Source organism: Delphinus delphis, chromosome 6 (assembly GCF_949987515.2).
Source record: "Delphinus delphis chromosome 6, mDelDel1.2, whole genome shotgun sequence".
Classification (NCBI taxonomy): Eukaryota; Metazoa; Chordata; class Mammalia; order Artiodactyla; family Delphinidae; genus Delphinus; species Delphinus delphis.
The window spans coordinates 54,223,438-54,240,781 of record NC_082688.1 but is presented as its reverse complement, the minus strand read 5'-3'; the positions used below and the strand labels follow the sequence as shown (position 1 = coordinate 54,240,781).

At 40.8% G+C, this 17,344-nt stretch overlaps 1 protein-coding gene across 1 annotated transcript in view; it reads left to right on the top strand.

Annotated features, from left to right (window-relative positions):
- The window catches only part of GLIS3 (GLIS family zinc finger 3), a 615,291-nt gene that overhangs the window by 581,990 nt on the left and 15,957 nt on the right, over positions 1-17,344 (top strand). Inside the window, exon 11 of the mRNA XM_069540769.1 lies at positions 5,360-5,535. Within this exon, the coding sequence (XP_069396870.1) occupies positions 5,360-5,535 (176 nt within the window). The remainder of the gene's footprint in view (positions 1-5,359; positions 5,536-17,344) is intronic.

Genomic DNA, 17,344 nt, shown 5'->3' with positions numbered 1-17,344 from the left:
GATATCTGTGTGTTCCTAATTTAAAATTGTTCATAGTCCACCCCGTCCCTCACCTGCATCCTTTATTTTTCTCTGTAGTACTCATTTCCTCTAGCTCAATACATAGTTTGTGGGTTTAAAATTGTTCATTGCCTGCTTCCTCTCACACAAACAACGGAGATCTGTGTCATGTGTTACTCTCTCCGTAGTGCACTCGGAGCACTTGGTTGGTGTTCAGTAAATACCTCCTGAATGAATAAATGAATATATTATCTCAGATTTTATGATCCCCAGTATGAGTCGAGGTTAACTGTATTTTGCACTTGAAACTGAGGCTTGGAGAAATCAGGGTATTTATTCAAAATTACCCAGCTGGTAAGGGATGGAGCCACACTCCAAGGCCGGAGGGTCTGACTTCTACTCCATCTGTCTTCTACGACAGCCGTCTGCTTCTCCTGCCATTTGCAATTTCTCTGCACATGAACCTCACCAGTTGTATGTGTTTCAATTGGGACCTATTGTTCTATGAAACAATCTAAGATTGAGTACTGCATCAGCAGGAGAGCTCTTTGCTTCTGGCCCACATCACTGCAAGGTTGGGAAGCTCAATGTGAACAGAGGGTGGGAGCAGGCCACAAAAGAGAAGGAGCATAGCCAAGTAAATACCCCCAAATAATCAGACATTTCCCAAGGTGTGTATAGATAAATATTTGCAGAAATCTTTCCAAGGTGGTTTTTAAATTTATTTATTTATTTTTATTTATGTATTTATTTTTGCGGTACGCGGGCCTCTCACTGCTGTGGTCTCTTCCGTTGCGGAGCACAGGCTCCGGACGCGCAGGCTCAGCGGCCATGGCTCACGGGCCCAGCCGCTCCGCGGCATGCGGGATCTTTCCGTACCGGGGCACGAACCCGTGTCCCCTGCATCGGCAGGCGGACTCTCAACCACTGCGCCACCAGGGAAGACCGGTTTTTTATTTTTTCCGCAGATCTTTGGTGAGCACTTTAAAACCTGTTTCCTTCTCTCTGTCTCTTTTTTTTTTGCAAACCATTAAACCATGGCTTATGCTAAGGTTATATAAACTCCTCCACTAAATGAGTGGAAATGGTTGACTCAATTCTCTGGTTTGCTTTTGTGTGATCTGCTTCTGGTAAGCAGTGATGTTTTTTAAAAATTCTGTTGTGTGCATTTTTACATAACAATCTTCTGTTGTTTCAAAGAAGTATGAAAGGCCAAAGAAGAGACTGGTAAGCTATATCAAATGAAATCTGTGAAATGTCAACTGCAGATCAGCAGCTGGGAAACAGAGTTGGACCCAGAAAGACTTCAGACAGTCTGTCTTCTGGCTCTTGGACACTGCTGTCACTCAGAATGAATGAGAGTGATGTCGTCTTGTCCTGACATAGTGGGGGAATGAGATATTCCTTAGGAGAAAAATTATAAATCACTGCAGTTTATACTCAGCATCAAAATTATTTGTTTATTTATTTTAGTATCAAAATATCTAATTCATCTTCTTTGGAGTTAAAGAAAAATTTCCTGTTTGGGGCAGAAAATTCAGACCATATTAATTTGGCTGTGTGTGTGCGTGTTAAAAAGACTAGGTTGGAAAATAGGTGAGGACACTAAGAAAATGGGATTTCGAGGCCCCCTCTACTCTACCTTCAGTAACAATAACATTTTATGTTTTACTTAGCAAGTTTCTGTTTAAGCATGCATGTTTTTTGTTTGTTTGCTTGCTTCTGGAGTAAATGGCCTCAAACTATTCAAGTTTCTTGAGTCTCTTTGGCTGTTTAAATAACATTCCTGGCATCTCTCTTGCTGTGATTTAGTGACTGCTTTTGGTTGCTCCCAGGGCCTTGCCTTGAACAGTAGGGCTCTCTCCTCTTCTCCTCTCCTGCCCTCTCATCCCTGATTCTAATTTGCTATTTCTATTTCTATGAGCTAGTTAACAAGTAAGCAAGTTTATAAAAATTAAATTTAAGTTAATAGATTGTGAGAGATTTTTCAATAAAATACAATGTAGTGTTTTTAGGCAGTAACAAAATTGATTCTATGTACTGTACTTGAAAGTCAGTCATTTATGCACTCGTTTCTTACACTGGGCTTTTTAGTGCTAAATTCTTCTTTATTTCCTTGTTCCTAGAAATTGTCTGGATCACAATCAAGATCACATCCTGTTACTTTCCATCTTTTCTTTATATATGTAAAAGTTAGAGTTTTTGTACCAATTCTTTCCTTTCCAAAGCAAAGACTACTTTAAGTGTACATTTATTTCATTTAGAATAGTATATATTTAAATTTTTATTAATACTTTATATGGAGTGACATACTGTATTTTGAAATTATATTAACTTATACCATATAATCTTATTTATTTGAATAACATGGTGAAAAATCCAGACTGAATTAGCAAAAAGCAAAATGTAGAGTCGGTTGAAGGCTCAGTAAGTATTATTTTATCCCCCCCAGGTCTCTGAGATAGATGATGCTAAAATCTTGATGCGTATGTACTTCCACATTTTTTTTCTTTGCTCAACATTGCTATTACATTAAGTAATATGTGGTAACCAAGAGACAATGGCCAGGGTGTGAAACTTGTGTGAATAAATAGATAAGAATGATTTGTAATTAGCATATAATTATATACTCTCTAGGTAGATAGATACATAGATATATAATTTATATATAGATATATCATCTAAATATAGATATAGAGGTCTGTTGTATGAAATTAACATTCCAGATGACACCTAAAATGCTCAGATGAGTTCTGTTTAGTTGGTTGAATACACCCCTTTTTTATAGCTAGTAATCATAATTCACCCTATAGTCACATCATCCCGAATTATAAAAATGTAAGGTTTTATATTGCTCACAATCTTTGCCTCCTTCCCCTTCCCCATACACATTTTCTACTCTTTGTTAATCAAACCTTCATTTGTGAGTCAGACTTACTGTGCTGTGGGGGAGGGATTTGTGAAACAAAATTATTCTCCTCCATCAAGCTGGTGATACTAAGGTCCTACTTCTAAATACTGCTAATAATACTTCTAAATACTTGCTCCATCTACACATCTCTGCTCCATCAATCCTTAAGAGAAAGGACAGGTGGCAGAGGTACCAGAAGAGAAGACTGAAAAAACACCAAGAGCATGTTATATCTTTTATTCCCAAACACAGAAATATAATTAAGAAGGCAAAGGATCTTGCTACTTTGCCCCCAAAACACAAAATTGAGATGCCAAAGATGGCTATTTAGCAATGACATAGGTTTCCTTCCAATTCAAATCCACCCCTTTCCCTCCCTCCCTGGACATCTTCCGTTCACAGAATTCTGGTGTTGGTTGGTGATGTGGACTCCTTCTAGCCCCAAAGTCTGTGATCTCACAATTCCTCCTGCCTCTCACACAAGCCTAGAGCAGCCTGTGAGGCACATTGAGGACATGTTCCCCAAGAAAATAGCCTCTATACGGGGAATCCCGGCATACAAATTTTAATAGATATTCTCAGGACAGTGCCAGCGTTCATTTGCTCTGTTTTATTCAAGGCCATTCAGCACATCTTTTCAAGCTAATTCCAGTTAAGATGATGTGCTTGGAAAATATATATTTACCAGGCACAGGACACTCAGTTACTATTCTCTTCCAGCTGAGTGAAGATCTAAGTTCTTGATTAAGCAGGCATCCTAGCCCAGCTAGTTTCTTTAAGCCTCCTCTGACTTGTCTTCTCCGTAACTTAACCAGTCCAAATCCTCCCTTCTTGGCTCCTACATCATCTTACATAGTCTTATCAGACCTCAGCAAGGGGAATGCAAAAACAAATGGGATTTCATCCCATGGTTTCTTACTGCAGCAATACAAATGTAGAAGCTCTGCCTTGTTAAATACTATGGTTCAAAATGTTGAAAATTGCTTGATAAACTTGACTGGTTCGTCCTCCCTTTGATCACCTATGGCCCTACACAAAAAGCCCAGAAAAATGAAGTGACCTGTTTCTATGAAGTAAGTGGTGTACACAGATGGCGACATCTACATGTTGGCATAAAACAAAGCCTGTCTTTCTATACAGTGTAAGAAACAGCCTATTGAAGGTTTTCAATCACCTGAGCCTTTGCGGGGAGACTAAACGCTTCATTGCTAATATAGTTTTCCTGCACATCATTGTGATGCTTGTTTTCACTGCACTGACAGAGTCCCTGCTCCTTTCTCCACCACACTTGCACCAGCCCCCTACTGAACTGGCAGATTGAATGTCGTTTTGATAGTCTATGGTCATTGTTCAACTTTAAAACTGTTCGCACGAGTACACTTCAAGGGAACCTCAATGTTAGAAAGTATAAACTGTCCTTTTAAACCTAGTGAGTCAGATCCTGCCATTTTTCTGTACAATTAGAAGATCAATGGATAGTTATCCATTTTATATCTCGGGTTAGTTGATGATGTCACCTTATTTAAACACCTGTATGTCCCACCTCAGAAACTACCATAATCTCATTATGATTGGCCCGTGTGACTGCAAAAGATGTCCCAAATCGTGTGTGAGGTTCCTGTTACACCCTGGGCAATGTTCTTTGCCAAGCACAGAACCCACACAGATCTTTTGGGTTCTGGATTTCAAACCACACTTGACCTTTGAGGTTTAAGTTAATTTATTCTTGGCAAAAGAAAATGTATAGTTTAAAGAGAATAGGACTAGAGAGGCTTATAGTAAAGTCTTATAACACTTCTTGGACCTCAGATATGTCTTACAGAACAAAATGTTTATGAGGCAAGTGTAAATGAATCAGAAACACACAGATTAAATTTCCCTTAAAATGCAAACGGGTCTAAAAATTAGCAGAAAAGGGGTCTGGCAAAGATGTGCTTTGAATTTCACCAAACCCAGAGTACTTGAAATGCATTTTAAGAAGCTTGACAAACTCAGACTGTGACTAGATTTTCCCTTTGTTGATCTCTTTTATTCCTTCAGTATCTCAATTGAGAAGTCAGTGGTTAAAAATGGGAGAGAAAAGTCTTAAGTTTTTTTTAAAGGGCTTTTTGTCACACTCTTATATAGCCAGAATAGGGAATTAGAATTTGGCTTTGAAGAGTTTGTCTTTTTTTTGCGGTACACGGTACGCGGTACGCGGGCCTCTCACTGTTGTGGCCCCTCCCGTTGCAGAGCACAGGCTCCGGACGCGCAGGCTCAGCGGCCATGGCTCACGGGCCCAGCCGCTCCGCGGCGTGTGGGATCTTCCCAGAACGGGGCACGACCCCCGTGTCCCCTGCATCGGCAGGCGGACTCTCAACCACTGCGCCACCAGGGAAGCCCGAAGAGTTTGTCTTTGCTCCTGCTATTTTACATCTCTTATGTTTCCTTTTATAATTGTTTCCTCAGGTTTGCACCTTCTGCCCCATCTCCTCACCACATCAGCCCCCGGAGAGTGCCTGCTCCTCCTTCAATAATGCAGAGAACACAGCCTCCCCATACCCAGCAGCCCTCAGCATCACACCTGAAGTCTTATCAGCCAGAAACAAGCTCTTCTTTTCAACCAAATGGAATCCATGTCCATGGTAAGCAAGTAGCTGACAGTCCCTTGAGTTTTGAAAAGTGATGTTGTGCTGTTGCTTTTAATCAAGTGTCTTAGTTACCTGTTGTGGATTTCAGATGTCCTGCTATACACCACCAGGCTTTGGCTTTAATAACTTTCCTCTAAAATTTCATACTTAATCAGCATGAAATCTTGCAGTATCTTCCTGGCTTTGACCCTAAGATGGTATGACTTAGGACACCCCCAAGTGGTCAGCCCAAGGTGATGATCCATTCATTGATCCAGCACTTTTAACACCTCATGGTTAGGCCCTAACAATAGCATCTTGTTTCCTAAACAGTAAACAATGTAAAAGGGAAACAACAGGAGTCCTTTGCCCCACGCATGCCTCTCCTCTCACAGGTCTTTGCCTCCATTCCCATATGCCCAGATCCTCTCCATCCTTCAAGGCCCAGATGAAATGGTCCTTCTCTCTGAAGCCTTTCCTGATCTCCTTGCTGGATGTAATCTCTCCTTGCTTTAAACACTTGATTGCATATCACCTGTATTTCTGATATTATTGATACTTATGCTCTCTCTCCCTTGTAATTTACTTCTCTGTGAGTAAAACTTGTCTTCACTGGTAATGTGTAAACTTCTTTCTAAAGTCAGAATTTTCTGACCCACTGTTCTTTCTTTTAGAGAATTTAGCACAGTTCTTCACGTGTTGTAAAGACACATAGATACTGGATGAGTTCATGGAAGAAGAGGAGGGAAGGAAGGCAAGAGAAATCATGATGGTTTTCAAAATGTGTTTAACCCAGAACATGCATGGAGAACTAAGTGTAGCTTAATTTCTTTTCTTTACTTAAACCAATTTTGCTGACTCAGGCAGATATCTTAGTGGACATCCATAGAAAGCTGAGTTGTCAAATCATATAGACTCAAAGTATACACAGGCTTTTACTTCCTAGGGCCAGACACACCTTCTGTATAAGCAGAAGGGATACCATACACTTAAACTGAGAGTTTCAGCACCTGAGAAACATGACTCTTCTCCATCTGTCTCATGTTGATTCCTGAGTTTGCTCTTTATGAGTTATTACTTGAAATTAATGGGTGGTATGGTATCCCCAAACAAATCTAAATCAGTATTCAAGCTGTGTGGATAAGTGTGAATAACTTCCCAAGATGGCAGAATCAAGCAGTACTGTGGAGCTAGGTTTGGATAAGATCATCAAAGCAGGGGTCTAGACAGCCAACGAGGAGATAAAATGCAGAGAGTGGCAGGTTGTTGGAAGGGAAGAATCTTGGAAAGCCCAGCGCCACTGGCTCTGGCTCAAAGTTCCATCCATTGCTTCTCCCCTCTCCCTGATACTAGTCACACAAACCCCCCGTTCCCCAACAAAACTTGGGCCTTTGGTAATTTTTACCTTCTTCTGTCAGTAAATTTCTTCTCAAGCTTTATTATGTGTTTACTCAACCAAGAAACATTCCTTGAGTGCCTACTATGCGTAAAGCAATGAATGTGTGAGGAAGACAAACAGAGCACCCTGTCTTCTGAGGGCGGCCTCCCAACCCTGACAAGGAGTTCTTCTAATGTGGGGGAGATTCAGGTGCTCTGAAGCCACCCTTACCTACAGGCAGGAGGCAAACAACATGAGTTCGGGGTTTGTGGAATACAGAATAGGTCACTGATTCTAAGACACACAATTTTTACCTTCATATTTTAACACTGCTGAAATCTGAACATATCCCAGTCAGTGGCATCATGTAACTGGCAGTGATTTTTCTTTCTGGTGCTATATAGAACAATGGAGCATTTCACAGTCAATGGTGTCATAATTCCAGTGAAATGCAGTATAACACACTTTGATTACAATTGTGAAAAACACATTTTAAAATTTCAAAAATTAACCTACTTGCATGAAAAAATATTGGAAGGAAATTCTCCAAAATGTTGACAGTTTTTTTTTAATCATGGTGGTAGGATAATGGGTGGTTCCTTTTCTTCTTTTTTCTGCTTTCTAAAGAAATTCTAAAAGAGATTTTGGAATTAGACCAATTTGAATGCAAATACCAATCTACTCAACTGTGTGACTCTGGACAAATTATTGAGCCTCAGTTCACTTTCATTAAATGAGGGGAGTCTTACCTACCTTCTCTCATCAGTTGTTAGGAGAATTCCACAAGCAGAGCACCTGGTACTGTGCAGGAGCTTAACTAATTAATGTTCTTCCTTCTACTCCCTTTTCTTTATTAGACTCTTTGAGAATAGGAATAATATTTGTAGTCTTAGGACAAGCATAATACTTGGTGCAAAGTAGGCATTTAGTAAGTATTTACCGAATAAGTGATTGACACTTTCTCATTCACCAAATGAATAATGAAACAAGATGGTACAGATAATGGGATTTACCTTATCATTTTGCCCTGCCTCTTGGCAAAAGCCTCTTCTGCCATATTTCTCATTTTTAGCTGAACAATGAATTTTCTCAAGTTTAGCTGAAACTTGAAATTGTGGTTTTATTTTTTAATTTCACTTTAATTGTCAAAAATTCCCATGGCCAGTGAGAAACTGCTAATAGTGTTACCGATCCTCCCTAGTTACTCCCCAACAAATGTCCTTCTGCCCAGTGTTGTTGGAGCCAATAGAACGAGACTGAGTTCGTTTCAGAAGCAAAGGAAAGCTTTATGCTTTGATCAAAGAATGGAGAGGCTCCGGCTCCTGCTCTAGAGCACAGGCTCTCCCAGAAAGGCTGGAGGCTGGGCTGCTTTATAGGGTTCTCGCCTGCCGAGGGGTGGGAGGAGTTCCTGCGGGTCCCATGCAGCATTTCTGCAAATAGCATGCCATCTTCATCTTCAATTGCAGTGTCGTGCTCAGTGCTTCTGCACAATGCATAACAAGCTGAAGTGTCCGGCGCAGCGGTTCTGCACTGGGAACTCAAATCCGACATATTAAGTGCAAGGCCCACTATAGGCAAGTGAAAGTAAACACAAAAGAAGAGGTTATCTTATCACCTAGGTTGTGTCTTATTTTTCCCGGGGACCCCAGTGGACTTTGCCAGTGACAGTAGCAGCTCTAAAATAGATACATACAGCAAGCCTTTCTGGAAGAGATCAAGATACAGTTATGCAAATTGGAAATCATGACTTTCTCCCAGGAGGAGGGGCAAGTGGCTGCAGTGAAGAGCTTGCAAAGAGAGTGTTCATGCATTAGCCCCTGGGCAACTGCTGGAATTTAGGGAGTAGGGATCCAGATGCAGACTTAGCCTCAAGCATTTTTTCTGAAAATGTTTTTGTGATACTTTCTGGGCATGAGCATTTCTCTTCAACTACTCCTTAGGATAAGGGCCCAAATTGATCTAATATTTTTCAAGCGGGCGATACAGTGCTGGGAGTGAGGGGAGCAGAGACCCTCTAAATGAGTTGCTGTTATTGGCCGTGCCTTTCAGCTTTGGTTGCACTAGTTTGCTCGATGGTGTTATATAGCATCTTGGTGACAAGGAACTTCACCCCCATTAAAAGTAGATTTTTAAAGCCCCAAGCAGTGTCGGGATTGCTAACATGATAGCTACAGTGAATATTTGTTCTTTCTTTCAAGAAGTTCATGGCTTTAATGAGTGTTGTCACCCCCATCCTCTCTGTGCTCCCTACTGCAGGTAGAGGTCAGAGAAAAATGTCATCACTGTATTTTTAGAGATGGGAACTGAGACATAGAAGAATATTAAATGTCTAGGCATTGCTGCCTTGGCAAAGTACACAGGCGTCTTTAACAAGAAGCCCACATCTCCAAGCCACATTCTTAATCTACCATTTTTAAGTCAAAGGCACATCAAAATAAATATGTGTTTATATCTATCCATGGAATATACGCTTGTATGTAGATGCTGTTGCATTACATAGAGCCATGAAAGGTTAGTACTCAGAGTGGCTTTAGTCTTATAGATGAAGAAGGAAATGAGGTCCATCGAGTTTTGCTCATGGTGTACTAATTGATAAGAGCTTAGATGTTGTGTGCTCTATGTATATATTTATTACGAGGTATTTTGTAAAAGGCACACTTTGAAAAGATTAATAGCACTGCTTTTTCAAGGTCCCTTAACCTAGTGGATGACCCAGGACCAGAGCTCAGTTTTGTTGATTCTGCATCCACTTCATGCATTCATGCTGCCTTCGTTAGTAAGGGTGGATAAGGTGTCATTTCTTTTAATGTTTGAATACTGGTAGCATTGACAGGTCTCTGGGTGGCATCTCCAAGGCAACTTCCTAGTACATTTTAGTCTTTTATTTAAGATGTAAACAGAAGGACAACTCTTTCCAATCATGTAAGCTTGTTCTTCAGTCTTTTCTTTCTCTTTAGGACCATTCTCTTGCCCGGGCAAGCTTCAGAATTTTGCCTGGATTAGTTGCCTGAGAGTTGATATTTGTACATTTTGTTATGGTACTAATGGATAATTTCTTTTTAAATGCTCTATTCACTCCAAGCTGTTAGAATGCTGTGGGAATTCCTAGAACAGTAGTTTCACAACCTTCCTGCTTCTGGACCCATCAAGGAGAGGCCAAGTTCAATTCAGCAAGTGTTTATTGGTCACCCACTTTTGTCAGGCAAACATGAATGTCATTTAATCAATGCAATGTGATACATGCAATAACAGAATGTATCAGAGGCTCCCAGTTTATTCAGAAGAAGTTGTCAGAGAAGGGGTCCTAGAGGTGAATAGAGTTTCTTCTCGAATAGAGTTTTGTTTTTGTTTTGTTTTATACTGGAATATAGCCGATTAATAATGTTGTGATAGTTTCAGGTGCACAGCAAAGCGACCCAGCCATACATACACATGTATCCACTCTCCCCCAAGCTCCCCTCCCACCCAGGCTGCCACATAACATTGAGCAGAGCTCCCTGTGCCATACAGTAGGTCCTTGGTGGTTATCCGTTTTAAATATAGCAGTGTGTACGTGTCAGTCCCGAACTCCCAGTCTATCCCTCCTCCCCACCCTTCCCCCCTGGTAACCTTAAGTTTGTTCTCTAAGTCTGGGAGTCTGTTTCTGGTTTGTACATAAGTTCATGTGTATCATTTCTTTTTAGATTCCACATATACGTGATATCATACGATATTTCTCTTTCTCTGTCTGACTTACTTCACTCAGTATGACGATCTCTAGTTCCATCCATGTTGCTGCAAATCGCATTTTTTCATTCTTTTTAATGGCTGAGTAATAGTCCATTGCATGTCCAGTGGTTAGGACTCCACACTTTCACTGAATAGAGTTTTGATGGTAAATAGATCACTGGGTAAGCCAAGTGGCGAGAGGCATTCCAGGCAGGGGGAAGCAAAGCACACAGGCAAGAACACAAATGACAGCATGGTGTGTGCTTAGAGAGACGAGCCAAAGACAGTTGGTGTCCGGCTGGGATATACAGCTACAGTCGTGGAGTAGAGGGAGAGAAGGCTGAGGAACCTGCAAGACCGGCTCATAACGGGATCTGTGGCCACACTGAGTGTAATGCTGCCAAGTGAAGAGGCCAGCGTGGTATTTAGGAAAGTCAGCCAGGGCACTGTGTAGAGAATGGAATGGGCGAGGTAGGAACGTTACATCCTAAGTCTTGGGATTATACTGGACTGCCTGCATAGAACACCCAAACAGCAGTGACTTAAATAAACAGTCCAGTTCACTCAGATAGAAGTGGTAGATAGGGGAATGATGTCAAAGTAATGTGGAGCTCTGGTTGTTCACACACAATCTTTCCTAGGCAAGAGGAGCTGAGATGGCGAGAGAAGGAGAAAATGAAGAAGCCCTCAGCCTATCTTCTGCATAAGCAGAATCCCTTTCTGCTCTCTTTCTATAAAATTTGAAATGAGCATGATCCCAGGGGCTGCGTCCCCAGAAAGGTGCACACCTGGCCTGCCCAGCCCTCAGCTGATGGCAGATCACAGTTCTTCCTAAGTGCTGGTTCTATCACCTGCTGTCTCAGTTCCTGCAAGCCATCATTTCCAGTCAACATTTTTGTCCATTTTTAATAACCACCAAAGAGCCTCCAGCCACATTGAACTGGCTGCCCAAATCCTCTCTTGATTATTTTGTTACTCCTGCAATGAGTAGGTTTCGTAGATTTTGAGTGGTCTGTCCCAATCCTGGTTTTCCCAAAGAGCCTGTTATTTGTCATACACATTTGTACAGAGCAAAGGGCTTCTCAGGATTTGTTTATCATGTTATAGCAGCATGCCCAGTGTACTCTTCTCATGTGACAAGACATCTAAAAGTAGACAGTGCATGGAGGAGAAGCAGCCCCATGGGGCCAATGGTGCACCAGTCTCCTCCTGCTTTCTGCTTTGCCGTCTTTAACCGTGGCTTCCATCCTCCTGGTCACAGTATGGATGCTGATGTTCTCCATTCATTTCTTGTTTCAGTTTCAGGCAAAAGTGAGGGAGAAGAGTGAAGGACAGGTGTACCCCAAACTTAGTCCCGTGGCCACCCTCACATGCAAGGGAGTCTGGGAAGACAGGTATTTTAGTTCATTGCCATGCTCGACAAAACTGAGTTTCTGTTAATAATGTTTATTGGATAGACAGACTACAGGGTGTGCCAAAGATTCTCTGGAACCGTCTTCTAATCTGTAAAATGGAACTATCTCACGGATTCATTCACATTGATCGCCTCTGGGAAATCAGTGGTAGAGCCTAGAGACCTCTTCCTGAGGGTTCTGCCCCCATTTTCTGCCCCTCTTCCCTATTCTCTGAGGTTTCTATACTTTCCACTTCTTGCTCCCATTTTCACCCCTCTGGAGTTGCCAGTTGCCAACACAAAGATTTCCATCATCCAAGATCCAGTCATTAGATTTCATTAGAAAATCACCATGAAGCTGTCTCCCCGGCCTGAGCTGTTTGATATCAAGGCAGCAGTGGGGGAAAAGCAGAGCCTTCTCTGCTTGTCCTGGCTCCTGTGGTTCATAAGCTGTCTTTCTCATGATTTAAAGTGTGCCTGCAGGCCCTGAAGAAGCAGGCCAGTGAGCTCCCAGACAATAGTAGCATTTTCCCACCTCAGTGCGGACAACAAAAGGTTTCCAGACACCAACGGGCCTCCAAGAACAAAACGCGTTGTAAATGGCTTGTCCTACCAAACAACCAAACCATCTTTCAAATTGAAGAAACCTCAGAGCACTGATAAATTAAATGAAATGGAGTGGCAGGTACAAGCTTAACTTCTTCCTCTATGTTGGCTGTTTATTTAACAGTGATTGTGCAATGGTACTTTCCAGAAGAGCCCTATGGGTTACAGCCATGACTGATCTCATTTCTGGGAGTTTATAGTGTTAAATGTTTAAAGCTTATTTTTTTAAAAGGCAAATTGTAGAGACAATAAACATACTTCCCTCCCACAGGAAATTTAGTCACATCTGCATATGTGAGGTTGTGAAATAATAAAGCAGTAAGTCTAGAAATTGTATTGCTTAGAACTTAAGCATGTGTCACAACTTTGCCTTGAAATCTCAGGAAGACAAATAAGATTGATAAACCAACAGTGTAATAGTCTTCACTGAGGAAGTTGTGACATATTCACAAGGGGAATGAGCCAATGAGTGTACTTCACGTTATTCTGATGTTATCAGCGGATATTATCATCAGCGGTCATAATCAGGAATAATTTTTCGTGTCAGCCTTGATGTTATTAATGCTTATATAGTACTGGGGATTGATGATTAGATCCAGGGAAATTCTTAATTACTCTTATATACTTAATTACTACAAAAGTATCCCCAGAGCAATTTTACATTGCTAGTACTTGATAAATTCTGACAGTGTGCTAATTCTATAAAACAAAAGTTAAATTTAAGTGTGTATATGAGTGCAGTCAGAATTTCAACGTGTTGGGTTTTATGACAGGTGTGTAAGATGGTCATCTTAATCAGAAGAGCTGTTTGATTAATTATGGAAAATTGAACTGTGAATAATATACATATGTGATTAAGCATCTGCACACACACTCACAGATTAAACCCATATATCAGTAAGGATGTTAGAGGACTAGATCTAAATCAAGTAATCATCACTAAATTCTAAGTTTCCTTAGGACAGGAATCGTATCTCCTCACAATGTTTGGTACATGGTAATGCTTAATAAAAGTTTATTGAAGAAATACGAATTAATAAAAAGGGGAGGAGGAAGAGAGGGATTTTGCCCATGGTTTCTTAAACTGGTTGGTGGAGCCAGCCGTTGGCAAAATGGAGACTTGGAATCAGGTTTTCAGGGCCCGTCCTTTCTCTGGGCACTTCCTCTTATTTTCCTGTTCGTCTCTATAGATATCCAGTGCTTACCAACTGCCTGGGACCTCTCCCTAGAGGAAATAGGATGATTTAATGATTCACTTATACATTAAGGTAAATTTAATGCAATACTCCTTCTCTTGAGTATTTGCACATCTGGTACTGAGTGTCAAGTAGTGAAATTCTGAGCAGTGGCAGCCCTGTGGAAGAGGTATTTTGAGGCATTCCCAGGGCTCGTAGGTGCAAGTCCCTTGTTTTTGAAAGCACTTTTCAGTTTTCAAAGCATTCCCAGCCACTAGCTTACATACCCCCAAATTGGTCACCGTATCTCAGAAGAGGAGATTTCCAGAAGAGGAGGTTGTGACTTGCCCAAGGTGATAAAGGAAGAGAAACAGTGAGCTGTAGAAAAAGCTGTAGAAAAGTCTGCAGAAAAAGACTTTGGAGTCAGGCAGATCTGAATTGGAATCTTATGAGCAAGTCATGCAATGTCCTGAATCTAAGTTTCCCGACTATTTTATTTTTGTTGAAATACAGTTGGTGTACAATATTATGTACACTATTTTCAGGTGTACTGAAATTTGACATTTACATGCATTATGAAATAATCACCACAAGTTTAGTAACCATCTGTCCCCATACAAAGTGATGACAATATTATTGACCATATTCTTTATGCTGTATATTACATCCCTGGGGCTTTTTATATAACTGGAGATTTGTACCTCTTAGTCTGCATCACCTGTTTCACTGACCACCCTCCCCTCTGCAAAGCACCCATTCTCTATATCTGTGAGTCTGTTTTCATTTTGTTTTGATTCTTTGTTTTGTTTTTTTTTAATTCTGAGTATAATAGGGGGATAGTGATACTTCTCTTTCAGAGTTGGTGTAAGAATGAGAGAAAATGCCTGGTCTGCAGGATATGCTCAGTTAATTAGAGCTATTATTATTGTTGTCATTTTTCTACTGTGTACCAGATACTGGGTGTGCTGGATACTTCCACTTGTATTGTTTAATCCTCACAATAACATTAATAAAAATATTAATATACTCTAGCCTCCCAGGTGATACTGAGAGTTTAAGCACCTTGCCCCAAGTCACATACCTAGTGAATATCAGAGCTGGTTTTATAAACACAGTCTGACCCCAAAGCTCGCACTCATTCTCCTTCATGATGATGCCTGTAGCTACAGTACTGTAAGAGTTTTTAGTTAGCTTGGGAATTATTTTTGTGTGAAGGTTAAATGTGAAACCATTAAAGATGAGGTTCCTTACAGGGCTAAAATTCTGCTGGCAATACAGGTACTATGATTCATGAGACAAAGTGATTTCCCACCAACCACTTGTCTTGTGTATTTTGCATACTGATTGCTGAAAATGTTTGCCTTTTTTTTCCCCTGTGTCAGGCAGTATGGTGCATGTTTACAGTGCCTTTCTTATTAGTTCTCATAACAACCCTATAAAGAAGGCATTGTTTATTCCCATTTTACAGCTGAGGAGTCTGAATCGCTAAAACATTAAGTAACTTGCCCATGATTTCTTAATCTTGAAATGGTAGAGCTGGAAACTACACCCAGGACCATCTGACAACAGTCTATGCTCTTCACCACTGGATTAAGAGCTGTCACGGTCCCTGTAGGGAAGTGATAGCTCACCCTCTGATTGCCCCCAGTGCTGTTACCCCACAGGTGTGTATGTGTATTGGTGTGTTTGTGTGTCTCTGTGTGTGTGTGCCCACGTGCATGCACGCACCCACGCTCTCATGTGCCATGTTTGCTCAAGCACACGCCTGCTGGGAGAAACTGTTTGGAAGCCTGATTACTAAATCATCAAACCAGGATTACTGGATTCTTAGCACATTCCTTAAATGCAGTTTTTAAATTCTTATTGACTTTTTAAATTAGAAAAAAATCTTTACCTGTTCATTTTTTTAAAGGTACTTAGGGTACTTAACCTTATAAAGAGTTTAAGTTGCTTCCCAGCCTATGTTCACCTTAATTCCACTGCTCAAAGGTAACGATTATTAAGATTGGTGAGTATTCCTTTTAGACTTTTAAAAATGCTTCTGAAAATGAAATATATGCATGTGTATGTACATAACATGTGCCCTGTTATAAAGTGGCCTCACATTCTGCATTTTATTTTATGACTTACTTTTTTTTAAAATTAATTAACTTATTTATTTTTGGCTGCATTGGGTCTTCGTTGCTACGCGCAGGCTTTCTCTAGTTGTGGCGAGCGGGGGCTACTCTTTGTTGCAGTGCGCGTGCTTCTCATTGTGGTGGCTTCTCTCATTGCGGAGCACGGGCTCTAGGTGCGTGGGCTTCAGTAGTTGTGGCACCCAGGCTTAGTAGTTGTGGCTCACGGGCTCTAGAGCACAGACTCAGTAGTTGTGGCTCACGGGCTTTGTTGCTCCATGGCATGTGGAATCTTCCTGGACCAGGGATCAAACCCATGTCCCCAGCGTTGGCAGGTGGATTCTTAATCACTGTGCCACCAGGGAAGTCCCACTTTTTTTTAACTTAACAAAATATATTCTTTTGCTTTCTAGGTCAATGTATGTAAATCAATTCCTTTTTAATTGTATAGTTTAATACTTATGGGAACTTTTCATTTTTTAATCATTCCACTGTTGAAAGACATTTATGTTTTTTCCTTTTTGCTTTTATTAACAATGCTATATTAAATCTCCTTATGTATATTGTGTGTTTACACAAGTACTCTCACACACATATATATCTCTTTGCATTCTTTCTTTAGGAAATATTTCTGAAAGAGAAATTGCTGGATGGATGGGTATGCACATTTTAAAGCTGGATAGATAATGCCATATATTCCTTCACAAAGTCTGTACCAATTTAGACTCTCACCAACAGTGCGTTAGAGTGCTCATTTCCCCACCCTAGATATTGTCAGTCATTTATTATTATTTTTGTTTGTTTTTTAAGTGTTTTGAATTTTTAAAAATTTTTATTTATTTTTATACAGAAGGTTCTTATTACTTATCCGTTTTATACATATTAGTGTATACATGTCAATCCCAGTCTCCCAGTTCATCCCACCACCACCACCACCACCAGCCCCCGTCAGTCATTTTAATACTTGCCAGTTTGTACAGCAAAGTTGTTTTGATTTTTCCTTTGGTTAGTAATGTGACTGAGCATCTTTTAATATTTTTATTGAGCTCTAAAGGTAGTTCAATTATAATAGGAATTAAGTAACAGGAGCTACTATTTGGGTATCTATATTATTTATTAAGTAGTTCACTTGCTCTTTCACCTGCCAGTCAGGTTGTGTCATTGGCAGCATGACAGTTTGTTTTCTTAATTGGAACTCAAAAATTTATTGAAGAGGAGGAAAAGATCCAGAAAATTTCTGTTTCATTGACTACTGTGACTTCTCTGTCAGTTAACTTAAAAACTATAGAGGGGCTTCCTGGGTGGCGCAGTGGTTGAGAGTCCGCCTGCCGATGCAGGGGACACGGGTTCGTGCCCCGGTCCGGGAAGATCCCACGTGCCGCGGAGTGGCTGGGCCCGTGAGCCATGGCCGCTGAGCCTGTGCGTCCGGAGCCTGTGCTCCGCAATGGGA